The sequence below is a fragment of the Hippoglossus stenolepis genome, chromosome 12, assembly GCF_022539355.2.
Source record: "Hippoglossus stenolepis isolate QCI-W04-F060 chromosome 12, HSTE1.2, whole genome shotgun sequence".
Taxonomy (NCBI): domain Eukaryota; kingdom Metazoa; phylum Chordata; class Actinopteri; order Pleuronectiformes; family Pleuronectidae; genus Hippoglossus; species Hippoglossus stenolepis.
This window is the reverse complement of record NC_061494.1, coordinates 12,722,063-12,748,284: the sequence shown is the minus strand read 5'-3', so window position 1 is coordinate 12,748,284 and position 26,222 is coordinate 12,722,063. Positions and strand designations below refer to the sequence as shown.

At 42.2% G+C, this 26,222-nt stretch overlaps 2 protein-coding genes across 5 annotated transcripts in view; one reads left to right on the top strand and one right to left on the bottom strand.

Moving 5' to 3' along the window:
* The window catches only part of wdfy4 (WDFY family member 4), a 37,453-nt gene extending 11,792 nt beyond the window's left edge, over positions 1-25,661 (top strand). For 3 of the 4 annotated variants that reach the window (XM_047342188.1, XM_047342187.1, XM_035171950.2), the window contains exons 16-65: positions 62-155; positions 244-458; positions 560-642; positions 728-944; positions 1,108-1,184; positions 1,272-1,490; positions 1,727-1,905; positions 2,000-2,231; positions 2,638-2,783; positions 2,856-2,967; positions 3,053-3,243; positions 3,349-3,501; positions 3,629-3,702; positions 4,064-4,222; positions 4,355-4,449; positions 4,535-4,631; positions 4,769-4,971; positions 5,347-5,513; positions 5,597-5,716; positions 5,794-5,973; positions 6,055-6,213; positions 6,684-6,810; positions 6,907-7,055; positions 7,353-7,591; positions 7,673-7,794; positions 7,918-8,109; positions 8,203-8,312; positions 10,704-10,781; positions 10,910-11,101; positions 11,196-11,271; positions 11,366-11,574; positions 13,177-13,325; positions 13,423-13,537; positions 13,806-13,891; positions 13,973-14,035; positions 17,312-17,354; positions 17,505-17,624; positions 17,779-17,896; positions 18,006-18,115; positions 18,921-19,071; positions 19,639-19,730; positions 20,803-21,012; positions 21,126-21,246; positions 22,535-22,692; positions 23,011-23,169; positions 23,257-23,436; positions 23,680-23,862; positions 24,302-24,389; positions 25,011-25,140; positions 25,348-25,661. In XM_047342188.1, coding sequence (XP_047198144.1) covers positions 62-155; positions 244-458; positions 560-642; positions 728-944; positions 1,108-1,184; positions 1,272-1,490; positions 1,727-1,905; positions 2,000-2,231; positions 2,638-2,783; positions 2,856-2,967; positions 3,053-3,243; positions 3,349-3,501; positions 3,629-3,702; positions 4,064-4,222; positions 4,355-4,449; positions 4,535-4,631; positions 4,769-4,971; positions 5,347-5,513; positions 5,597-5,716; positions 5,794-5,973; positions 6,055-6,213; positions 6,684-6,810; positions 6,907-7,055; positions 7,353-7,591; positions 7,673-7,794; positions 7,918-8,109; positions 8,203-8,312; positions 10,704-10,781; positions 10,910-11,101; positions 11,196-11,271; positions 11,366-11,574; positions 13,177-13,325; positions 13,423-13,537; positions 13,806-13,891; positions 13,973-14,035; positions 17,312-17,354; positions 17,505-17,624; positions 17,779-17,896; positions 18,006-18,115; positions 18,921-19,071; positions 19,639-19,730; positions 20,803-21,012; positions 21,126-21,246; positions 22,535-22,692; positions 23,011-23,169; positions 23,257-23,436; positions 23,680-23,862; positions 24,302-24,389; positions 25,011-25,140; positions 25,348-25,411 — 7,006 coding nt within the window. In that variant the 3' untranslated portion in view covers positions 25,412-25,661. The remainder of the gene's footprint in view (positions 1-61; positions 156-243; positions 459-559; positions 643-727; positions 945-1,107; positions 1,185-1,271; positions 1,491-1,726; positions 1,906-1,999; positions 2,232-2,637; positions 2,784-2,855; positions 2,968-3,052; positions 3,244-3,348; positions 3,502-3,628; positions 3,703-4,063; positions 4,223-4,354; positions 4,450-4,534; positions 4,632-4,768; positions 4,972-5,346; positions 5,514-5,596; positions 5,717-5,793; positions 5,974-6,054; positions 6,214-6,683; positions 6,811-6,906; positions 7,056-7,352; positions 7,592-7,672; positions 7,795-7,917; positions 8,110-8,202; positions 8,313-10,703; positions 10,782-10,909; positions 11,102-11,195; positions 11,272-11,365; positions 11,575-13,176; positions 13,326-13,422; positions 13,538-13,805; positions 13,892-13,972; positions 14,036-17,311; positions 17,355-17,504; positions 17,625-17,778; positions 17,897-18,005; positions 18,116-18,920; positions 19,072-19,638; positions 19,731-20,802; positions 21,013-21,125; positions 21,247-22,534; positions 22,693-23,010; positions 23,170-23,256; positions 23,437-23,679; positions 23,863-24,301; positions 24,390-25,010; positions 25,141-25,347) is intronic. The other variant, XM_047342189.1, reaches the window with a different exon arrangement.
* lrrc18a (leucine rich repeat containing 18a) lies at positions 14,228-15,079 on the bottom strand. The gene has a single exon (XM_035172032.2). It carries the CDS (start codon positions 15,077-15,079, stop codon positions 14,228-14,230), a length of 852 nt encoding a protein of 283 aa, XP_035027923.1.
* Positions 25,662-26,222: the final 561 nt, after the last annotated feature.

Sequence of the window (26,222 nt, the reverse complement as noted above, 5' to 3'; positions counted from 1 at the left end):
AGTTATTTCATAAATATCAACCTATATTTTTCTTTCTTTTTTGTTTTTGCTTGTCCCACAGTAGGTTCACTCGTGATCATGTTATTCTTCATCCAGGAGCAATCAGAGTTATAATGACTCTCCTTCCTGCAGTGTTTTCTCCCCAGGACCCACAGGTACATTTCAAGACTGAACATGTTACAGTCCCTTATGTTACGTAATATTTCCAACACATTGAGACATCTTTCGTTCCCTCTTTCCCAGCTCTCTATGGAGATCCAGTTTTCATTGGCACACCATGTCCAGGCCATGGTCAAATCTGAGCGGAACCGGCAGATAATGTGCGAGGGCGGGCTGGTCTCCACGCTCCTGGCCCACTGTCAGAACATGTTGCTGATTCCAAACCACCCGTTACATCTACCCATTACACGTATCTTGGAAAAGCTCTCCTCCCAGTCCATCACACATTCAGACTTCAGGTCGGACATACACTGTCTCTGATGTTCAAGCCCATGTATTTTCTTTATTGCAATGCAATCCCTAAGGCAAGATCTGACGTGCTCTTTTTTTTCCTCCTCAGAAAGTTCCTGTGTTTAGGAGACCCTCTTATGTGCTTGGCAGACAAAACAGCAACGCATTCACAGCCAGCTCCTGCATCAAATGGTAAAAAATTGTTTTGTGACAGTGACTACATTTATGTTCTTTGTAACATTTTATTGAATTCACATTGATTTGGTCTTTCAAACAGAGTCAGACGCTGCAGCAGGATCTTCAGTCAGGTCTCTGAAGCGGGCCTTCAGCTTCTTGAAGTCTGAAGCTCAAAGTGAATCCCCTGTTGGTTCTGCCATCCCCGTCCATCAGATCATTAGTCTGGTATCCATGACATCACCGCGTACCTTCAGACCACACAGAGTCTCCTCCTCACCTGCCTTTGTAGAGTTTGACATGAGTGAGAGTGGATATGGGTGAGTCTTGTTTTACTGGGCTTTTGTTTTTCCCTGCAATTAGACTTGTGACTAGATAACTTTTGCAGAACCAATAAGTAATGCTTATCAAGAGTAATGCTTAGTATATATAAGAACGTCAATAATTCACTAATTTGCTGGTATGTGATTGTATGCTTCGCAGCTGTCTCTTCCTGCCCTCTCTGGCCACAGTCAAAGGAGTGACTGCTGATTCAATTTCAACAGGTGGAATTGGAGGAGGTAAGTGATTATTCTAAATGAGTGATACTTTCATATTTGTTAATAAATCTGAATAAAATATCACATCATCTCCCTTTCATGTTTTAGACTGCAGGGGTTTTCCGCCTACAGCTGGTCTTTCGTTTTCCTGCTGGTTCCAGATCAACCGGTTCAGTTCAGCCTGTGACTCACACCCAATCCGTCTGTTGACAGTGGTTCGCCACATGTCCCGGACCGAACAACCGTACATCTGCCTGTCAATCTCCTTCTCAGCCTATGACGGCTGTTTGGTCATTTCCACGGAGGAGGATGCATTTACATTCCTGGGTTGGTATTGGCCTATTGTGACGATTGCATAACATTTATTGATTATTAAGAAATTAAAAGATTGTTGTTTTTTTCGAGCTATTCTCCTCATCTGTCAGATACTTTTTTTAATTCTTTTGTTCTATTATATAGAACAAATAAACAAATATATTTATTTCTTATAATACAATTGTTAAATGCGTAGTTTATAGGGCAAAATTATGTTTGATTGTCTTCCTCCATGTCTGTTATGTTAGATATGATGGAGCCAGAAGTTTGCACTCCCACTTCACTGCCTGCGTCACTGAGGCTGCGCTGCTCCAGCATGCTGGTCCCAGGTCAGTGGCACCATCTGGCTGTGGTCATGGCCAAAGACGTGAAGAAGAGCTGTATGGCCACAGCCTACTTCAACGGCAAGGCGTTGGGGACAGGAAAGGTATGAGGAGCTGATGTAATGTGGTAGTTATATATTCATGAATCATACAAACTATCATGATCAGAAAAAGTAATGCCTCTGCATTCTCTCTCAGATGAGGTATATTCAGCCTTTCCCTGGTCATTATGTCTCCATGGACCCGACAGCTGTGATTGATGTGTACGGACTGATAGGAACACCAGCTCTCTGGAAGGAACATGCTGCTCTTGTGTGGCGAGTGGGTCCTTCTTACCTTTTTGAAGAGGTTTTGAGTCCCGAGGCAGTGGCTGTCATATACACACAAGGAACTGCCTATTTAGGCAACTTCCTTGCTCTGCGCAACACAGGTGAGTTAGGAGGTCTTGTACAGAATATTTCTCATTTATTTTCAGTAAGTCATCCTGGATAAGGGCCTTTGAGGTATACAGAATCAGTAAGATCTGGTCTTGGTAAAAGATAACAATTTTCTTTAGATTCTTTATCGATATTCTTTGTATTATTTACTGTGGCTTCTCCCTTGCTCACGGTGCTCCTTGCATGCTCACATTAGTTTCTCTGCAGAACAGACAATGAGCTTCAGTATGGAAGCACAGTACACAAACTGAGACAGTCAAATATAATGACATGAAACTTTTCTCTAGTTAACACATTGATTTATTTACATTGATCTTCTTTAGCCTCATTGTTTTAACTTGTGTAAGTTCTACTTTACTGATAAGTGTTGTGTTTTCTTACCTCTCTATTTGTTTCCAGGTGATCAACCAGAGTCTCTCCCTCTCAGGCTGGTTCCTGAGGAAAGGATTTCATTTGGCATCAACCCAGCAATTTCGACATCAACAACTGTTGTACAGATCAGAGAGGATTACAATGAGGTGGACTGCAGACTGATCGCTAAAGAGGTAATGTGACACTTAAAACTGATGTGTATGTTGTTTTCACACACAGCAATCAATCAATGTGTCGAATTACAGATGGGGATAACTTCTCGTGATAACTCCACGCCCGTGTTCCTTGCACGAAACATCAGCCAGCACCTGAGTGGTACAGCTCGCACCATAGGAGCAGCGCTGGTTGGACATTTTGGTAATAATATTTAAAAAAAACGTATTGAACTCTTGAGTTGATTCTTGGAGGCACATTTTCTGAGCTCCTGGCTTCTTCCTTCTAGGTGTGCGTACGTTCATTCCCAGCAGTGCATCTAATGGTTTCCTGTACGTTGGTGGGCCTGCAGTTGTTCTTACTCTTGTTGCAATGGCTCCAGATGACAGCTCTTTGTATGCAGCTGTTAAAGTTCTTCTTTCTGTGCTGGAAACCAACTCTGCCATGCAAGAGGAAATGAAACGCATCAACGGATACAAGGTCAGTTGAATCATGCTTTAAGTCACGGAGTCGTTTCACATTGTCACATTGTGAATAAACACCTTTCAAACTCTGCTCTTTACCTGTAATTATCTCTCATTGTAGCTGTTAGCTTTCCTGCTGAAGATGAAGAGAAGTCTGGTCAGCAACAGAACCCTTCAGTTGGTTCTGTATCTTGCAAATTCAGTGGACCTGAGCTCTGAATGTGGTTGCCTACAAAACACACCTGCTTTCCAAGCGCTGCTGTGTGACCTGGAAGTAAGCACCAACATTTTACAAGCAGAAACGTTCAGTGGATTTAGGGACTGGATATTCTTGTCCATCCAGTATTTATTTGGAAATATTTTAATTGCTTTTGGAAGCTAATAGTTAATTTTGTTTTCAGGTGTGGCAGAACACATCTGAGAATTTGGACCTTTCAGTTCTGAACCACTTTACTGAGATCCTGAAATCCTCAAGGTAAATTCCAAAGTGAACAGAGTGTGAACAGTTCACTGAGAATATGTTGTAGCTTTAATCCAATTTATTTTTAACTCACATGGCTAAAAAGTTACGTAACACAATAAAGAGGCCCTTGTTCGGGATTGACGACACACTTTATCGACTGTTGTGTCAAAATCTGCAGCGGTCTGCCATCAATATCACAGAAATGTGCAACAGAAATAGTCAAGGGAATGTTCAACAGAATCAGTCACAGAGGCTGAGGAGAGGAGCATGACTGAACATGTGCATGGATTCCTGAATTAGATTATCTGTCTGTGGGAACAGGCTGTGATTGATATTAATGCTCTCTCTGTCTTTCTGTCTGTATACTCAACAGTGACAGCAGGAGCGCTGCGGTCATGCATTCTATAGGCCTGCTACCTAGGCTGCTCTTTGAGCTTTCTGATTCCAAGGTGAACTTTCGGAAGGTTAAGGTCATTTCCAGTGTTATTTCATCCCTCCTGAAGGCTCACTTCACCACCCTGGACATGACCAGGTACAGTCTGGGAATATATCCCGTGTGTATGTGCACAAGTGCTCCTGTTATACTGTTTTTACATAAAGATGTCAGAGCAACTACGTTTTTAGGAACAGCTCTATATTTGAAATGTGTCCTTTTGTTTGTCAGACTTGGGCTCTTCCTGGTCTACACCCTCCCTCCACTTAGTGACATGACTGAAGACAATGAGATATTTGACAGTGATCTTTCCCTGGAAACACCAGGTACACACATGGTAGACCACACACAACCCCCACTTACACAATGCCTCACATGACTCATGAATGACATGTCCTGTCTGCGCTGTAGCTCAGAGCACAGGTCCAGCCAGCCTCATCTGGATCCGCAACCAGCTGTTAGTGGCGCTTTGTGAAATCCTCGACTCAGACAGCCTTCTAACCAAAGAGTGAGTGTCTTCTGTCACAGTTTAGTTTCTAAACTGGAACAAAAACACATTTTCCCCAGTATTTCATGTGCCATCATACCGTGCAAGAAGCAGTAACTGAATTAGTCTGTTATGTTTTATTCCATGTTTTATTCTAGTCAGCAGAAACAAGCATTTGATTCCCTGGGCAGTGATTGGTTCCTGCTCTTCCTTCAGCCCCACCTTCACCCTTCTACCTTGAAACTGGGTCTCGTCCTGCTCACACACTTTCTGTCCAATCCGGACCAGCAGAGCAGCTTCAGGGAAAGCGTGCTGCCAGGAGCCCTCATTGAAGGCATGAAGGAACCCGTTACCGTTATGGGTAAAGTCGGATAATTTCTCATAATGAAGCAGGAAATTGATTAGATATCCTTTTGCTACTTTAAGTGGAACCACTGTCATGTTATTACGGTTATTTTGATATTTTGATACACAACTCTGGCTGGTAACTTGATTAAATGATTTAGAAAAAATTCTAAAGATTTATGAAATATTTATTTTTAGTGAGTTAGATTATAACTGAATATGATTTTGTATATATAAATATCAGCCTTAAGTATATTAATTAAAATCATAGTTTAATAATTGGTATTAGTATTACTGAACACCTTCAATTCAAAGTCTTCTAAGATTTTAGAAATTTTGTGTGTCCTACATTCATCCAAAATCCATAATTTTGTTCTTGCTATGACTCCAGACAACCTTCGAGCCCATTCATGGTCATACGAGTGCCCCAGCACCTCGTGTCGAGGGTTTTATCTTCTGCAGGGGCTGCTGATCAGACACTCTCACCTGCCTCAGGTGTATGAAGCTCTGGCTGCTTTGCTTTTAGAGAAGAAAACCTGTCACACTGTGGATGGAAAGGTGAGAGTATTTTGGGGAATTTATCTACATAATCTTCGGCCTCATCTCAGTCATAATATTTTCATATCACATGTCATCTACAGGTGCATTTGGACGATACCCTACAGTCAATGGTTGACAGTGAAGAAGAGGCTCCTGCTCAGCAGTTCTCTGTTGAAGCTGCTACAATTCTGCTGGAGTTAATCAAAGTTGTCATTACTCAGGTAAGAATGTAATAATCTTGCATCCCTCAGTATTTTTTACCACAAATTGATAACGTGTAACACATTTTCCTCTCCAGCCTGTTACTCCAATGAAGTACACGCCAGGCACTGATGCATCATGGGAGTTGCAGCTCCCAGCGAGTGTCATGCAGTTTCTTTGTCTTCTCCATAACCTTCGGCCAAGAGACCCACTGTGGGTATCTCCAGAGTTCCTCCATGCACTCGCTGGAACTGTTTACCCTCTGGACAGCTCAGAGGTTTGTATGTCCTCTGTTCATGAAGCCCTTTATAGTTTCAATCTCTCCAGTCCTACTCACTGGTTTGGTCATGTATTTCAGAGTGTTGCTGAGGCCTCCTCAGCGAGTGACGATCAGGACACATTCAAGAGTTGTCAATCCAGGAAGCCAGTGTGCGACTTCATCCGAATACTGCTCATGGACAGTCTCCTAAATGTTTCTGCCAACACCAGCACATATCCTCCTCTTCTGCTGCTTGAGGTGAATCCATATGCACATAAACACAAGTAATCATTCATGTTGTATAGCTCATAGATATCCCTCACTTATATCTGCATGTGTACCCATACATACTCCAGGTATTATTGCCAATGTGCATTCCCACTGAAAAGGCTCTTCGATATACTGCAAAACTCTCATTCTCCAGAAGGTGCCACTCTTTGCTCAGTTACAGAATAAGGCAGAGCCAAGGTTCTGTTGATGAACTCATTCACCGATAGTATGGAGAGAACAGCAATAGGCAAAGAAATCCGTGTTTCTGTAACAGTGATTTCAGTTAGCCACACACACCACAACCAGCACCAACTTCACTCGAGATGACATTAGAAAATATGTTTCCCTCGCAATCAAGTGTAATAGAGGAAAACATCATCACATATGAACATTTTAACACATTTGTTGTTTTTAGCTGCATTATGTTTTCTAACCAGTGATATATATAAATGTTTCAGTTTTGCCCTGACGGTGCATCGCTGGAACAACGGCAGACTTTCCAGACGGAGCTGCTGGAGTTGATGATGGACATCATTCACATGCTCAGCCAAGACGACGAAAACAACACTCATCTCAACTCACAAGGTCGAATTGTCATGCATGTTTCCTCAAACCCGAAACTGACCAGTTGTCCATGCATTCAAATCTCATGTGAATGTATGACGTTTTTATATCTTACAGACTTGAGTCAGAGGCCTGAAGGACAGATGGGCACGTTGATGGAGAATGTGGTGCACTTCACTAAGACGCTGCTGCAGAAACTTTACAGTGGAACATTCTTGGGAGATTCTGACACTTTGCTCAACTTCCTCACAGACCAGATTGTGGTGGTGAGACGCATACATAGAAACACCTCATATAGATACTTAATATATACATATATATAATTACTTAATATGGAAAAATAAAATTAACCAAAAAGTCTCACATTTGAAATTCGTAAAATTCGATTAAATGTCTGTTAATCTGTAAAATGTTAACAACTTTAAAAGTTATCTGTTAATTTTTTATTTGGACTTTGTTCCTTTTTAACCAATCGGAGCTCCAGATTATCTGGAAAATGTAAAAGCTGTCCACAGGTCACAGCTATGATTAGTCTCAACAGATATTCTGCCATATATTTCCAGGCTCTGGAGAAAGGCCAAACTCAGAAAGAGAAGACGGTGTCTGCCCTCTACTTTTGCACCAATGAAGTCCTGCTTTATTTCTTGTCTCAACCGCGTCATTCCCAAGAAGAAAAGCAAGCGGTCATCAGGACATTACAGACCACCTTGGAACGCTGGGATGTTGTCATGGCAACTTACAATGCAAACGTGAACTTTATCACATGCCTTCTTCATTGTTTGTTACTGATACGATCTGGCAGGTAATATCGAAAGCACACAGACAAACGTGCAGATGAAACCAGCATTCACTTTTAATTCACACAGTCACACTTGTGTTTTAGCTACCCTGACGGATTTGGATGTTCTGTGCAAAAAGTTAAAAAGAGGATGTCATCATTTCACCTGTTTCCTACCAAAGCCAGACGTTTTGCATGCCTCCGCAACAGAGCGGACACTACCACAGGTATGATGGCCAAGAATTTGTTTGCAAGGGTTTATTTAACTTCATTGTGTTATCCTGCCATTTGTGCGGATTTTCTATGAAGATTTACTGGGTCACAAGCTCTGAACAAATGTGTGTGTACAGATGGCAGAGAACTAGTGTCCTTAGCGGAGGCCTGCTGGTCTAAGGTCATGGCGGAGAGGCAACGCACGCTTGAAGAGACGTATAAGATAGAGATCTCAGTGACACACAGGACGGAGAAAGGGTCTGTCAGCATGACTGATATCAGCCCTCTCTGGGAGGAGACGGCAAACAAAGCCTGGCTGCTACACATAGGTTAGCGCTCACTATACTAATAACTGCAGATGGAGACGATGTCTGAATGATGGGCCCATGATCTTGACATTTAAATTTTGTTCATCCTTGCAGAGTCTCAGAAGAAGAAGGTGGACAGCAGCACTCAGAATCCGTTTGATTTGATCAGCAGTGCAGTTCGATCAGCTCTGGGCAGACCAAGCAAAGCGTCGGTAACAGTCGAGGTAAACACAATACTTGTGTTAAATCAGTGTTTGGTTCTTTTACACTGGACGATGTGTTGACTGTGGGGTCACCTTTTCCCAGGCTCCTCTCTATCCCAGAACACCGAGCCCAAACGCTCAATCCCAAAGTCACTGCTGTGTTTGTGCTATGGGCCGTCCAGCCCTGTGGGGGTGTTTGATTATTTCTTTAAATGGATTTGGATTATTACAGCTGATTGCCCCTGAGTGGGCATAGTAATTGATATCTGTTAGGCCTATCCATGGGAACACTCACTACAACACACTGTTTGCGGCTGAAGGTTAAAGACGCGTTTATTGTTGTTTTTCCCCCCGAAACACGTGGCCCACATCATTAGTTCCCCCACAACGCTTAAGACGTCGAGCCATCTGGAGCAGGAAGCGGGGACATATTACTCAGGCACACAGGCATGAAATTACCGCGTCTGTGTGTCTGTCTCACCTCCACAAAGTGCGTGTGTGCGTGTGTTCTTGTTTGTGCACATCTCTTGCCCACAGAAATCGGGTTGGCAATTATATTGGTACCAATCTGATGAAAACATTATTCATTTGATGTTGTTCTTTATCATATCAGTCTTTGACAGGCTATCAAAATGGGTGATGAATTGTTTCTCCATCTGAGAGGTGGAGAAGAAGAGGGAGGGATGTTTGCCTTCTCCCTCTCTGCAGTGTGTTGCACCACTTTGCTCTGAGTAGGTTGCAGCATGCAGCGAGCGTTCAAAAAATGATACTCAGATCTTCAGTAATGGTCAGCCAGTCCGCTCATTTAGCCATTCATCCTCATGAACAAACAAGTGAGTCATTCATTAATTTCTGGATCATCAACTTATGACCTTTTATTTGGCAAGTCATGAGCTTATGTGGAGTCTTTTCAGTCACTGTATCCATAGTATTGCATTTTTACTGAGCAGTGAGCAGAGTTTCCGGGTCTCAGATATCTACTTTTACTGAACAAAACGGAATTTTAAAGCCGACACTAGGTAATGAATGAGAATATAGAGACTGATAGGCAGCCTGCATCCTAAGTCAAGCTTCAGTACAATCCTAGAGATTTATTTCATCAGCGACTGCAGTTTCCATAATCATATCTGTGTCCTCATATTAGAAAGATAATTAACAGCACTAATGATCACGTTAAGTTCATTACACATTCACTGCCAGCCCAGAATGAAGTTGACATTATGTTGCCTTATCATCAAAGGTGGCGTATTGTTGGGAAGTCATTAAAATGGAAATGAGTGTGATGTTCTGATGTTAATTGCAGTGGGAAGAGATGAGTTATGTATTTAATGCAACATTTAAAAAGCCAATGAGGTTCCTATCTGCTAAATAGGGTAATTAATGCTATATATTACTTATGTTTGTCCAAATGAAGGAATGAAATTAGGAGATGATGACGCCGACTTGCTGTTTATCTGTCAAAACACGGCTCTAGCTTGCAAACGTCATTATTACTCTCTTTTCTGTCTGTAATATTTCAATAATCTGCCCTCAAATTACTCCTTTATTTATTTCTCTTCACAGCTTTTCATTCCAATAGGCAGTCACTCATTTAGAGAAACGGTTTTCATTCTCTAGGGGGCTTGTCAAAGTTTGCCGTCAACTTTTATGCACAGATTCCTTTTCTGAAATGATGTGGAATTTTTGTATCTCTCGTCTTAGAGACAAAGATGTTTCCTTTTTATTTTACTTGAAATCATCTATTGCATTTTTGGGGATTTTACTGCGAAAGGCAGAATTAAAACATCTGTAAATAAGACTCGGTATAAAGAGTTACTGCATGTTCATTCAGTCAATTAAATGGTTTTCCTGGGTCAGCTGTAAGGATGGACACATGTTGTTTCACTAGTCTCTCAGCGAGCACTGCTGTGATGATGGGCTTAATGAAGCAGTTAACAGTCAGAATATGATCCCAGTGTGTCTGCTGAACATGAGCATCCTGCAGTGTCAACACGGCTCTGTTTGTGCTTTTTCTATTTTTTCTTCGCCTTTCTCTTTTAATCGACACACGCACACTCGCCCGCACACAATGTAGACGCACACACACACACTTACCTTACCCTTGACTGTGGCGTGGCTCAGTGATATTAATGTTTATTTTAATCAGATCACACCAACAAATTATTACATTTCCAGACAGGGTTATTGTAACACTGTAGCCACTAGCTTATTTTGCCCAGTGAATGCAATTTAGAACAGATGTAATTTTATGAATGCATTGTAATTGCATGAGGAAACAACAATACCATTATGAATATACAATCTCTGTGAACATAATGTGTTGTGTGTGTACAATATAAGCTAGAGTAAGAGTGATTGTGCAACTGGCTCTTTTCATTTGCACCCATCAGGTTACTGTGCTTTCTCTTGTAGGAGTTTCTGACCTGCATGGAGTCACATCGACACAGAGGCCACAGCATGTTTCAGAATATGAAGACCAACCACTTACAGGTTTGACTGAAACGTTACAGTGAATATTCTGAAACAAATGTTATTAAAAAGCCAAATTTAGATATGTAATAATTTCCCTTTCCCTCTCATCTAATCCTTCCATTCCGGGCCTGCTTGCTGCGATCCAGTTACAAGCCAGCGAGTGGGAGCGAGCGAGCTCTAAGTGGCTGCGTGTGGAAGCCGAGTTGCTGAGGGAGAGAGCTTTATTTGGACCTGGCCCAGGGGTGCTGCTGACGCGAAACTGGGTGCAAGATGCTGCCGAAGGACCAAATCGGACCAAATCACGCATCCGCAGAAAGACTTTGAGGCGATCCAGACGGGTATGGCCTTTCAGTTCAGTTCAGTGCAGGGTCATATGTTATGTTATATAATGCACAGTCTAACCTTTAACTGCGCCATATGTTGTTGCAACAGGTGCAAGGGACGCTGTGTCTGGGCTTAAGGACTGGCACATGTGAGGAGAACAAAAATAAAACCGATGGTGACACAGGTTAAGAAAAGTGTTGATCTTTTTAAATTTACTCTAACCAGAATGTGGGTGTTGGATGTAAACTCAGTGAAAAAATGTGTTTGATTTGTAACAGAGCCCAAGATCCTGTTTGAAGTTGGCGCTGAGGCTAAAGAGGATGCAGAGGAGGGAGGACAGGATTGTTTGACCTTCTTCCCTGTTCTAAATGAGACACCTGCTGTCACTGAGAGTTCACCCGACCCTTCAACCCTCGAACCCTGCTCGCATACACAAGAATGCCCCGACATACGCATAATCCTGCAGGACTTGGACCCTGGAGAGGAGGTACTGTAGCACGGGAGGGTTTGTTTGTGTGCTGTGCTAAAAACAACATGCCTCCACACAAGCGCAACTCCCTTCCATCCTACTAATATTCACAATCATAATTATCTGATGTAGACTGAGGGATTCCAGTAGCCCAGTGCTGCTATCAGAATTTCATCTTTCCTCATTAGTGCAACGTTTTAATGTGGAGGCCCAGCTCGGCTCTTCTCATTCTTCCAGTGAGTAAGAAAGCAGAGAACATGTTGACAGGGACTCTCATCGCTCCGGCAACCAGCCGCGGCTTTTAATGTTTCTGACAGAAGTATTAATAAAAACAGTAGGAGGTGATGCAAGCTGTCTTACATCTGCTTAGTAAGTGTGTGATGTGTGCTTGTGTGTCCTGTTGTCTAGCAGTGGTTCATTGTGTGAGTCCTGCTGAGCTTCCTGTCAAATGAACACAGTCATTAGCTCTGAAAAATGCACGCGCACGCACAAACACACACACACACACACACACACACATATAAAGTTACACACAAAGGGAGACCCACTCATAATTAGCTTGCCAGCGCCAATAGTGTGATTATGACAGTAATGTGTATGGGGAGAAATCAATGGTCTGACATCAGGCTCTCAGTCAATAAAAGTCCTCCTTTTCTCTCCTTCTTACCATCATCAGCTAAATCACCCGCAGACTGATAAAGCATTTCTGTCCAGAGCACAGTAGAGAGATAAGGAAACAAGTTTATTGTTATGTATTTAATCTTTGATAACAATAAATTCAACTATTTTTTTTTCTGAAATCTGGTCATTGTTTGGGACTCTAGGCCTGATGCCAGTTGCTCGCTGATGGAGACAGTCACTAAATCGGACCATGATATAGCCCAACAAGAGATTTCAGACCATGTGTCTGAGCCTCACGCACCTTGACTCTTTTTAAAAAATGCTTCCACATGTCAAGCGATATGATCCATCATGGCGTGTCTCTATGTGTGCATTCAGACAAGAGGTTCTGATCACTTAGCAGGTTTCCTATTGTGTGTGTGGCAGTGATTAATTCTCCTAATAATGGTCAGGCCAGAGCCGCCTCCTCCCTCAAGTGTGTGACTCCGTGTCTGGGGGTAGGGAGTCTGATTTGATTAGTATAAATTGTGAGGGGCCTGCGGGTATGTTGGGGCCCCATATGGTTTTTGGGCGCTAAGTCCCAGAGGGCCTGCAGAGGGGCCAACACAGGGAGACAGCCAGGTGCACACACTCACTGTGAAATGAGGGGAGACAATAGAATTAGCTCCACATTATCACGATGCGTTTAGCATTAGCTGCAACCAGCGCTGAAAGCAGCATGTGGGTTCACTTTGGCACTGGATGGAACACAGTCACACTGCAAAAAAAAAAAGAAGCAGCCGGGTCTTCTCCTCCCCATCAATCAGCTCTGATAATGAAGTGTTCAACTGTGTCTTTTTAATAATGATTAAAATATGTGATTAAAATGATCAATCAAGTAAAGCCTGAAGTGCCTGCGTTGCTGCCATGTCATGTCCCGGGAGAGAAATGTGCTGATATGTATTATGCCTCTCACATGGGGCTTAAGGTATCTTCCTCTCTTTCTATCTCTCACTGTAGGTAAAGGCTAAGATGTACGTAGTGATGGTGAGTGGCCTCAGAGTGACAGAGGGGGTGCTGCTGTTTGGCAAAGAAAGCCTGTTCCTGTGCGAGGGATTCACTCTCAGTCCCACTGGAGATGTTTGTTGCAGGAAACACCATCCCAGCAGGTACACCTGTGTGTTTCCATACAGTTGAATGTAGTTACAGATGTAGGTACTCAGGTGGGTCACCTCATCCCCTCTTGCCCCTTTCTTTCTCTGTCAGTGTGAAGGATTCCTTCATCTCCACCATGCTGAGTAAAGAGCTGCCATCTGCCAGCTGTAGACGCTGGCTCTATGAGGACATCAAGGAGGCCCGCTTCATGCGTTTCCTTTTGGAGGTTAGAAAACAAATGCTCTTAAACAGGCCTTGAATCAACATGCATATAATATCCAAATTGTGAATATACAGAACTTCATTTTAATGCATTCACGTTAGACCTCTGAGCACAAATGCAGCCAATATCCGATTTTTACTTGCTCTTGAAGTTGTTTGCATTAAGGCATCAGGCAACAAGTCTAGGTTCAAAGGTGATTTGACAGATGAAAATATGTATTACACACAAATGTTATTGTCTCCAGTAACTAAAGAGCCACTGTTCCTTTTAGGACAATGCTATCGAGGTCTTTATGAAAAACGGACACTCAGCCTTCCTTGTATTCCTGAATAAAGACCACGTCTCTGCATATAAAAGGTAACACATTAAATTAGACTGGACCTGTCAGTGTTTTCATTTTCAGCATTCTGACACTTATTCTACTTCTTTTCCCTGCAGGTTGTGCATGGTAGTGTCGGCATTGAAAGGCAGAGGGGTCACTGAGATCATTGCTAACGCCAGGTAAGAACAATCATTCAATCATTCAATCACAACAGCAATATTTGATGCAATCGCCTCTTTTTATTTCATCTTCTCAAATGAAAAGTAGTGAAAAATAGTTGTATGACATATAGCTAAATATTATTGACATTCTAAATCTTCTAAAGTTTTTTCAAATTCCTGAATCTGTTCCATTTGTTCAGATTGTTACGATTATTGCAACAGTTCTTTGTGTCCTTTAATTGTCTCTTGCTCCACCGCTCTGATTCTCCACACATCCTGATTGACTGCAGCTACTGAGTTTGGCACCATCAGTCCTGCATAAGTCCTTATCCTTTTCTCCTCAATCATATCATGATACAATGTATCAGCCAGTTGGGCTGATACAAGTAAGCCAGTAAGCCTTTTCCTCTGGTCTTTACATCTTCTTAAGCATGGCCTGCACAGCTTGTTCTCAGATACTAGGTGCACTTCTTCCTCTCGTTCAGTTTTTCTCTGTAGCGTCTCCTCACCATCCTTCTGAACATACGATAGAGGATTTCGTTTCATGTTCAATTTGGTGAGGTGTTTTAGGACCTGCAGAAAGTCTGGTAGGTTGATGAAGAGGTTGTCAAACAGGCCTAACTCTTGGAGACTCTCTAGAGCCGCCATAGTGGGAGGTAGGGTGTCCAGCTTGTTCATCCCCAGATTGAGACACGTCAGACTGGTGAGAGAACCCAGAGTGGAGGGTAAACCTGCCGAGGTTAGGAAGTTGTTAGAGAGGTTGAGGTGAGTCAGCGCCACCAGGTCGCCGATTGACTCTGGCACAGACTCCAGTTTGTTGCTGTGCAGATCAAGCCATCTGAGTGATGAGAAGTTCCCAAAGTTGTCTGGGAGTTTCCTTATCAGGTTGCGGCTGAGGTCCAACTCATCTACGTTGGTCAGCTTGAGGAGACACTTTGGGAAGATGGTTATACCCATGTTGCTAAGGGTCAGTCTGCGTCGTCCATCTGGTGTCATCCGTATCGCCTTTTTGGCGGCCCTGAGGGTGACCTTAGTCCCTTTAGCTTCCTTTCCTTTGGGCATGATACTGTAACACACAATTACCGAACAACTCAGTTTAAAATATCGATTTCACTTGTGATAGTTGCTCCCAAGAGGCTGACTTACTATTATTTATACAATCTACACCACTACACAGTAATGTCGTGTGTGTGTGTGTGTGTGTGTGTGTGTGTGTGTGTGTGTGTGTGTGTGTGTGTGTGTGTGTGTGTGTGTGTGTGTGTGTGTGTGTGTGTGTGTGTGTGTGTGTGTGTGTGTGTGTGTGTGTGTGTGTGTGTGAGGCTGATGTGATTTATTCAGAGACAAGGGGCTTATGTATGGCCCAGGGCAGTAGGGAAAGCATACTCTCAAAGGAATGAGAGCCTGAGCGGTGTGTGTGTGCGTGCGTGTGTCACAGTGTTATGTCTGCACTAGTGCGTGCTCACCCAGTGTTGCCCATGGGGGTATTTAAGAGCACGACTCTCTAATTAAGGCTAATGCAGGGGAACAATAGGAGAGAGGCAACACTGGATAATACAGCAAAAACAAATGAGTGTTGATTCTCCCTCACCATTCAACTGATTGAGCTGTTTGGCTCCTTTCGGGCGAGGTGTGAGTGTGCAGGCCATCCACATGCAAGTGTGTTGACATACATGGACTCGCTATACTACATTATATGTGCGTGTGCAGAAAGAGTCAAATCGGGACTTTGATAAATGATAGTTGGGGAGTGTTAGGAGTGTGATGAGGGCCTCGCTCTTCTCCCCTCCCTGTCTAAAAGAGCAAGGTGTGTGTCTGTTTGTGTCTGTGTTACACCCCAAGGCCCTCTCTCGCCTCATTCATCATCCTCAGGATGAGAGAGGTTATCCACCGGTGCTTGTTCCCATTATAACCTCCTATAGAAAGCTATTGCATGAAATTATTGCCTGCAATTAGATAACACATATACTGGGCCAAATGCAATGATTGATTTAGTGTAGTTTTACAAAATAATTTGGTCAGGAGTTTTTGGACAAGGGGAGGAGTTATTGGTCATAACATTACATTAAAAGTAGCACCTCACTTTTCAGTTTGGTATTTTGTGTTCTTGTTTAAAAATCATATCTACATTTTCAACATAAATTCAAATATGCACTCGCCATATTTCGTCCTCGATTTTCTAATTTGAAATTAATCAAGTATAATTTAAGTATAAACCGGCCATTCAGCTCAAAGCCTCTCGCCCCTGTAGAAAAAACACAGCGTGTGGATCTTAGCCAAGATAATGAGAAGTTGCAGCCAGAGCAATCAGCATGTATCATGTTCATGGTTGAATAGAGTGAGAACGGTCAAGCTGACATACATACACAATGAAGTTCCGCTACAGTGTATATCCACATTTCCCCTGCCTCTCTTACACCAAACACAGAAAGTCAAGGTTCCTCTTGTTTAATAGCGTTACTTAGCAACTGGGGCGCCAGGACTTTATTGACATGTAACTGGCCCACAGAGGGAAAAGAGATTTCAGGAGCAGTTGAATGCTTTGCCAATTCAAATTAAACAAGTTTAGAAAGGTGTTCCATGAGTAAAATGCATAATAAAATGTTTATGTAACATTGTCATTTAGTTTGGATATTTTGTTTAGCTGAACACACGGTCTGCTAGATTAATTGAAAAACAAGCTATTTTGAATGTGGAGTTTTTGTGCTCAGCAGTTTGTTTAAAGAGCAACTTTCAAGCCTGTTTCCCTATTTGACTGGATGCCTATTTAAATATAACCTAACAATAGTCTTTGAACAAACAGCTGGAGAAGAAACTCTCGCTTGTTTTAGCTGGGAAGCAGAAGTCAGTGTTTTTTGCTGGTCACAGAAACTAGAGGGAAAGCTATTTTCCTGTTTTACCCCTTATATGCTTAACCTCATACAGTATCATTTAAAAACTTACCGTACAAGCAGAATATTAGCTCACCCGTCTGATGGAGGCTCGTCACACAGGTTACTCAAAGCATATTTCGTCACAGCCTACAGATGGCACCATGTGCTGCGTCCTCCGCGGATCTGCTCTCTCTTTATGCCACATACTGTAGCTCACCTCAACCCTTTAACTGCTCCTACAGCTGTGTACACACTATCTCTGAATCCTAAATCACTCACCTCCAAACTGCTGCATGTTCTAAACACTGCTGTGTGTATTTCCAACAGTGGTTGCCAGGCAACAGAGCAGGAAGCAGAAACTTTGCGTCGCTCATTGATCAGCCACTGTTGCTAATTCAAGGTATTTGTTTTTATTGTGTTTTAGAAAGGCTCCTGTGTTTGAGAAGGCAGCCCTTGTTAAATGGCAGGTAATGTAATAAGCAGTGCTCTTCATGCCGTATGTTTTTGTTTACAGATTCAGTGCTTACTCTTACTTTGACTTAAGTAATGAATGATCTTCGAATAGATACGACATTAAAAGTAACCCAGTGTTTATGCTGTTCTTGTCTCTGCTTCAGAAAGGGGAAATAAGTAACTTTGAGTACTTGATGCATCTGAACACCATTGCTGGGAGGACATACAATGACCTGATGCAGTATCCAGTGTTTCCCTGGGTCCTAGCTGACTACCATTCGGAGGTAGAATCTCAGGAGATAACTTTTATTTTAGTTCAGACACCTGGATATTAAAAGTGTACAGGGTTTGGCGACAGCAAGCCCTTGTAAACTTTATATATTATACATTTATTTATATATATATATATATTATCTGATCCTCTTTTATCCTCAACAGACACTTGATCTGTCAAATCCTGCAAATTTCCGTGATCTGTCTAAACCAATGGGAGCTCAGACAGAGAAACGGAAACAAATGTTTATCCAAAGATACGAAGAACTGGAGAACAGTGAGGGTGAGGGTATTGATTCAGCTTGTTTCTTTTCATTCTTCTCACCTTTCCGATTCATTACATATTTAATTCAATACACTGCTTGTCCTTTTTTAAATGGTTCAATCCGTAGGAGATTTGTCAGCACGTTGCCACTACTGTACCCACTACTCCTCAGCCATCATCGTGGCCTCCTTCCTTGTCAGGATAGAGCCGTTTTCACACACCTTCCAATCCCTGCAGGTGAGTTTGTGAGAATTTATTTTTGTTATATATTATGTTCTTAAAAATGATAAGCTGGCATTACATAAAATGCTATGGCTCACTGCATCAAGTGGGTGTGACTGAGGATGTTTTGAAAAAAACTGAACTGCAAACTAAGTGCTTCAGATGGTCATTGACATTCATCACTCTGTCTATTTTTATTTTCAAACATGATCTTGCTAATAATATGACTCTAATACGAGCCATTTTCACATCCTGTTTCATTGCTGCCTTCAGTATTAAAGCAGATTAAAGGGATATTTCAATATAAGTGCAAATAATTAAAGAACGCATCTAAAAGAAAGCCAATGTAAATTACCACCGATGTTAACCAATTTACAATGCAGCATCCAATTGATTAGGATGAGAAGGCACGTGTTTGATAGTCAGAATAAAGCAATAAAGATGTTAGTCTGGTGAATTACAGCGTCTTTTTGTCTTCTGAAGCGTGTAACGGGTGTGTGGTAATATCCATAACTGGATTTACATCTCTAACCAAGTTTACCAGTATATATGCTATTTTCATCCATTGAGGTAATTGTTTTATTCTAAATTACATTCTCTCTCATGAGATTTCCATCATAGATTATGGAATTTTACAGAAAGATGAAAAGCTTCCTTCAAACAGTAACAAATATTTCCTGCTTACACCGTACAATGAAGACTATAAAATATGGTTCACTGCACTGAATCAGGCAGACTACTTTATTAATATCCCTGTTGTGAATTTTGATTCAACACAACGCCAGGGGGTCTGAAAGGGTTGTCCCTCGTGTCCCCACAGGGAGGATTTGACATCGCAGAGCGGATGTTTTACAGTGTGAAGAAGGAGTGGGAGTCTGCCTCCAAAGACAACATGGGGGATGTCAGAGAGCTGATCCCAGAGTTCTTCTACCTGTCTGACTTCCTGCTGAACTCCAACAACATGCAGCTGGGTCAGACTCAAAAATCATCCTCTGTCCATCCGAATGAAAGAATACAAGTTTGAATATCCTGTTAAAGTATTTTCTTTGTATACACAATTTTAATTGTTATGTGCTCAAACACAGCATTATGTTAGTCTTTCTCTTATACCGGTCAGGTATGTTTAGCACTGCAAGCCCAATCCCAAAGGTTACCTTACTTTTGAAAGTACTACCCCCCAACCAGGGACTTTTCTGGGGGTGAAAACATTTACCTGGAACCTTGTTTATACCCTTGTGCCACATATAAAAATACTTTTTTGTATAACGTATTTTAGATTTACCACAGAATTAAAAAAATATCTCCACCCCAGTATTGTGTGAGGTAATGCATGTGTGTTCTCATGCAAATGGCAGAGAAACAGAACAGGGGAATACTTATCTAAACATTACTTCATAGTGCGTAGGAGGGCGAAGAAAAAACTCCTTCATGGAGTGTCTTTACACTTTCATGGAGTGTCTTTACACTCCATGGAAGGATGACTCACAGTGATAGGATGTTGACCCATAATCCTGGATCTACTGTCCATATCTCTATAGGCTGTATGGAGGATGGTACTGCGCTGGGGGATGTGGAACTGCCTCCATGGGCGAAAGGTGACCCCCAGGAGTTCATTCGAATCCATCGAGAGGTCAGTGACCCCCGACCTTGCTGCATGTACACGGAAATGCACTGTTTTAGTTACTAAAACAAGTATCCACTGGCACACTTAGTTGCTGTCATTCTGTTTGTCTCCCTTCTTTCTACTACTGTATAGGAGACAGATCTTATTCACAGCAGCAAATGTTTTATTCGATGCATTCGCTAAAGGCCATCTTGTCTAATTGAGTTTGGTTCTTTTAGTACTGACTGTTTCCCAATATAAAGAGCACTTGTTGTCTTGTCAAGGAAATGCACGAAAAGGCAAATGAGTTCAGATGACAGACATCGAAGGACAACAAGTCTATTCAATGCTATTCAAGGAAGGCACAAGACGCTCTCTTCTCCATAGGGCCATTTGCTTCTTCCAGCTCTTAATGAGCTGAATATTCTCGTCTTTTCTCAGCTCCCTCTTCACTTTCTCTGGGTTAGGGTGTAACTGCTGTTTTCTCTCTGTTGGACTGATTTCTTCATCGTGTGACCCTCCCTTTTTTTTTCCATTCCTGGGGCAACTCTGATGGTTATCACTCTGTAATCTACTGAACTACTCATATTGCCAAGCATTCTGATAAAATTAGTGACTTCAGAAGATTGTTTTTTCTTCCATAGACAAATTAACGTAAGGACAATATTTCCTTGTTTGATACCTTTTTTCAGTTTTCGGTTATTCCAGGATGGGTTTATTAACATTGGGTGCAAGGATGTGGTTGGTCATAATGCCCACTTTTCCTTATTAACTGTTCAAAACCAATCTCTGGGTAATTATACTGAAATCATTCTTTATTTCTCACATGAAGATATGCTCATAACACAGCTGTGCAGCTTCCTGCACTTTTAAATTGACTTTCAGAAGAAACCATACAGAATGAATAATAATAATTTGATTGGCTGTGCATTCTCCTAGAAGTTTTTTGTGTTTCTAAACCCTCATATTAACAATTTGACTGATGGTCTCGTCTAACCGTAATAACAATGATCACTGCACAATGCATGTTGTTTTGTAATGTTCCTTGAATAGGTGGTCTTAGTTTGTGCAACAATCTCCTGCACCTTTTTTGCCTTAGGCCTTGGAAAGCGACTATGTGAGTTCCCACCTCCACCAGTGGATCGACCTCATTTTTGGGTTTCGGCAACAAGGTCCAGCTGCAGTAGAAAGTGTCAACATGTTCCATCCGTACTTCTACATCCAGAGAGGCCGGCAGAATCCTAAGGACCCCCTCATTAGGAGCACGATCTTAGGATACGTTAGCAACTTTGGCCAGGTTCCCAAACAGGTAAAAATAAAGTGTTGGGGAAGCAGAAAAAGTACATGATTTCCAGCATGTAGGTGCATCATATTGTTCTTAAAATATAATCTTATAGTAAATCATTTGTGTCTTTTCCACAGCTTTTCACCAAACCACATCCACCCCGCTGTGGCCCTAAGAAAGAGGGTTTGTCAACACCCCATCCAACTCCATTTTTCTTCAAACTTGACAAACTGAAGACCACTGCACAGCCATTCAGAGGTACAGCTAGACAATGACAAACGTTAGATGAAAGATGGATAAAGTTCCCATATCTCTATACTAGATATGAAGCTACAGCTTGTGGTCAATGAACTTATAGAAACACTGGGGCACAGGGGGCAAACAGCTTTACCAAAGGTTTAAAAAAAATCGGGCTACTATCACCTCTATAGCTTTTATTTAAGGCCAGGCTATAGCTCTCGACATCCCTAGTCTTTATTCTATGCTCAGCGAAGCTCACTTGCTGCAGGCTGTAGCTTCATATTTAGCATACTCTTAGCCAAGGTAGAAAATTAATGCATCATAATGTAGCTTCATAATCAACACAAATTTCCAAACTACTGAATCAACAAAGCCATTTTCTGCTGAGTAAACTAAACTCAATCAGTTAGAGTCAGCTGCATTTGGCACTACAGTGTATTGTTCCTCCTTTATTTTATTTTACAACGTTTGATGTCAATTATTATATACAAGATGTGCCCAGGTCTCAAGGGAATGGTTGAAACAGCGAGAATGTCCATAGATTAATTTACAGTGTGGAAGGGTAGAAGGAGCTATCTGTTAGAGCTACAATATGGAGATGACTCTTCCGCTGAGCCCTACTTAATAATCTGAATATCCCTACAGGCCCACTGAGGGAGAGGAGATGAATCTGCGAATGCTCAGGGAGAGATTCCTGCATATTACATTTCATATTAAATCTAAGAGTGTCTGATCTGATCAATAAGCAGATAGAGATGAATAGGAGGAGGAACGCTGAGACTAATGCAGGCACAAGATCTTCCTGGGGATTTTAAAAGCAGAAATGGTGAAAGGATGTAATGATTTCTGCCGGCCCCTGCATGTACAGGTCAATTATAGGCACAATTACAGCCTCTCTTGCTGCCTCAAACACACACAAACGCATGCAAGCACAACTTATTCTATCCACCGTGCAGGTGTCCCCGTAGAACAGAGGTTTGCTCAGCTTGTTGTTATCCTGGGAATAGCTGTTTTAATTGCCCCGGTTTTCTGTGGTCAATTTAATGAAAAAAGAAAAAGTTTACTGAGATACCAAACTCTTTAATGTGATGTTTTTGAGCAGCCATTACCTTTATTTGGCCTGGAAAGTTTATTCAGGTACACAAAAGGCAAAATGAGGTCACATTTTTCTTTTCTTTGCCCCAATGACTTTTATATGGGTGCATATGGTTTAACTTATTTTTTTCTTTCAAAGAATCACTCCCTTACTTTCTTTCACAACTCTTAACTCACGGTGCACAACTCTCCACTGAAAACCAATCCACAGAGCTGCCGAGGGGCCCAGTGGGTCAGATCCTGTGTCTGGAAAAAGAAGTGTTGGTGCTGGAGAGAAACCGTCTCCTCCTGTCGCCTCTGTCGTCCTGCTTCTTCAGCTGGGGCTTCCCTGACAACAGCTGTGCCTTTGGAAACTATGCCACAGAGAAGGTATGCATGTGGGGTCAAACAGTAAATCCCTGTTTACATTCAATCTCAGCCCAGACGAAACATAGCAAAACTTACCTCAAAGCCTGTTGCACACCTTTTGGGTTAACATGTCCTAAACAGCAGCAAAATGGTGCAATGGTGGTTGTACGAATCAAACTGAACATAAATTTACAGCATGTCAATAAGGTCTGGGGAAAGCCACAAACGGCATCAGCAAACTAGTATCACATCCATAAACTCACTCACTTGTCATCGTGTCTGACGTCCAACATACACAAACTGTGTCATGACGATTTTCTCATGTATGTCCATCTCTAGACCTTTGCAGTGTGTGAGAGTTCATGTGACTGGGGCACGATGTTGTGTGCAGCCTGTCCAAACCCCACCACCGTCATCACGGCAGGAACCAGCACAGTGGTGTGTGTGTGGGATGTAGCAGTCAACAAGGACAAACTCACTCACATGAGACTCAGACAGGTTAGTTTGTCTGTGACAGTAACATCCAGAGTGTATTGGAACTCACCTCCAGTTTAAACCCCACACTGACCCAGTTTTTCTTCATAGCCGTTATACGGTCACACAGATGCAGTGACATGTCTGGCGGTGTCGGAGGTCCACAGCCTGATAGTCAGTGGCTCCCGCGACCTCACCTGTATCCTGTGGGATATGGAGGAGTTAAGCTACATCACCCAGCTAGCAGGACACACAACCAGCATCTCTGCCCTGGCTATCAATGACCTCACCGTACGTCCATCTTCTTCTTCATCATCTTAGTATTTCTCAACTTACCCTCCTCCTAAAAGCTTTTTCATTTGTTCTGCCCTTTTTGGCACACTGTTGCCATGTGGTCCCCCTTGGTTCAGCTAACGGCTTGAGGAAGGGAGGATTCTCATATTTGACGGCATGCATATCCTCTTATCCTCTTTGTGTGTGTTCAGATTTACTTTGTGTGCACTTGGGTGTCAACACCATGTTTTTCTGTCAAAGGGTGAGATTGCGTCATGTGCAGGACCTCAGCTCTACCTGTGGACCATGAAGGGTCAGCTGCTGACCTGCACTGACACTTCCTGCGGGCCCCAGGCAGACATCCTGTGTGTGAGCTTCACTCAGCGACACGAGTGGGACACGAGGAATGTCATTGTTACTGGCTGTGCAGATGGCATCATACAGGTGAGTGTTTTTTCCCGACTGTAATGGGTGGTTGTTGCTGCATCTGTGAGAGAATGTTTGTGTTTAAAGTCACTGTCTGGTAGCTCTTTGTACGATTCATACTGTATAATACACAGTATTCAACTGTGGCAGTCACTACTTTGGCATTAGCCTCACTGTCCATCATGGTATTAATAACAGCATATGTGAGACTGTTTTTGCTCAGGATTAATATAAGCTTATGCTGCCTCTATGCAATCAAAGCTGCATACTCTAAATTAGGCTTCACTTGGTGTCCATGCCACATGCACAACACACACACACACAAACGCTATTATTACTTTATTATTACCTTGAGTTATGGGGTGTGCGCGCGTGCTGCAGCTGCGCATTTGAGTGTGCTTTGTTATTATGTTGAATTATGTCTGATTTTGCTACTCGTTATGTGTCTCTCATACAGATATGGAAGACGGAGTACACCAGAACACAATTACCTGGCCCTCCAGAAGAGCCTGTGTCCCCAGGGCAAGACCAAACCGAGAGAGACGGTAATGTTACTGGCAGCAGGATCGGATGTGCTTGTACATGTTGTATTTGTAACAACACGGATGATGGGAGTGGCTGACAGTAGCACAACTGTGACACGGACTGAGATGCACCTGCATGTTTAAAAAAGAATCCCATCATATTTATCTAATTAGATAAATCCTTAAGTGTTAGATCCTTTTTAACTGCTCATCTCAGAGCGAGACAGTGTGGTTTCCAGATGAGAGATTGTAATGCTCAGCCCATCCCTCACTAGCGTTAGGGCTAGCTGAAATTATGTTGTTATAAAGTTATTAAACATAGAGGCAGTAAACACTGATGAGTAATTCTGCTGACGTGTGTGCGCGTGTATAATTTAGAAAGCAATAATACCCAGATCCAATTTGGCATACGTTGGCTGCAGCCTCGCATCACCTCATAGGAGTATTATGCTTTGCAAATTACATTGAGACAAGTCTACGTACCACTGGAGCATTTATATTTGAGGGATTTTTCTCCCTTTTTACATCCTAACCACAGATAGACACAGCGATAATGCAAAGGTACATTTGAGGGGACCACTGCGTCCGAGTCACAGACAGGATTGAGTAATGGATGGAGGATGATGTTTTCTGTGTCCACAGTGAGTAGCTCGCGCCCGGTTAAAGGCTGGGAGAGACATCTGGTGTCGTGTCAAGAGCTGAACAGAAGTCAGGCTGTGTCGCAACGCCACTACAAAAAAAGTCCGGCCATCACAGCTCTGGCTATGTCCAGGTACAGTAAATAACCTGCATCCACTCACTGCCACAGAGGCAGGAATTAGTCTGTGTCGAATCACTTCAGAATTCATTAAAAAGTGTTTTTAAAAGCCAAAAGTATGATAGTATACACCTCAGGATTTTACTGAATTCTCCCCAACTTGTGTGTGGTTATTATTTCATGCTTTACAACAGAATACATTTGCGTCACTTTCTCCTATAGGAGCCATGCTACTCTGTTGGCGGGCGATGCCTGGGGCAGGGTTTTCACCTGGAACAGTGAGTGATGGGAACGTTGGAGCACAATCACGAGTCCAGACACCATCTCAGTTCACCTCTTCATCCTCTGACACAGACACAGAGTATTCATCAGTGTCTCAGGTCTGACACAAGCTGAGAACAGTGTTACAATAATTCCCACGTTCAAGTCTCAGACAGTATGAAATAAGTTCCTGCTACATTTATTTAATTCTGTATTTTTCTTTGTAAATAATGAATTTGAACCTATTTGAATTAAACTGTTGACATTTGTCTAAATCTTCTCCTGTGAGTTCCAGTGATTTCGATGATGACAGACAAGGATTTTTATTTTATTTTATTTTAATTTCAATTTCTTTTATTTCATCCGGGATTTATAAAAGGACCAAATCTCCAGAACAGTTGGGTGGATTTCGATGAGGGAAATAATGAAAAACGCTCGACTATTCCTCAATAAAATTAAATTAACCTTTGCGGCCCCAGCACAGGTAACCAGGGGCCGCGGCAGAAGCCTGTGATTAAACTGGGCAGCTCTCAGGCTCAGTGTTCCCAGAGAACATCTTTCTAATAGTAGAGCTGTAAATTATTTTTCTCACTAATTCTACATCAAACAGCAGATTTTTATTTTTAAACTGTGGCATCCGCACACATGTCAGCGTTTGTGATTTGCTTTGTGTTGTGAAGAATTCAGGATGTTCGTTGTGAGTAGTTTCTTCCTTTGTAGTTCTTCCACATGTTTATAATTTACTGTGTAATGTGACATTTATGAGTATTTCACTGTTTTGTAAACCTTCATCATTATCCTCCACATGTGAACTGTGATCATGTCATGTGTGTGTT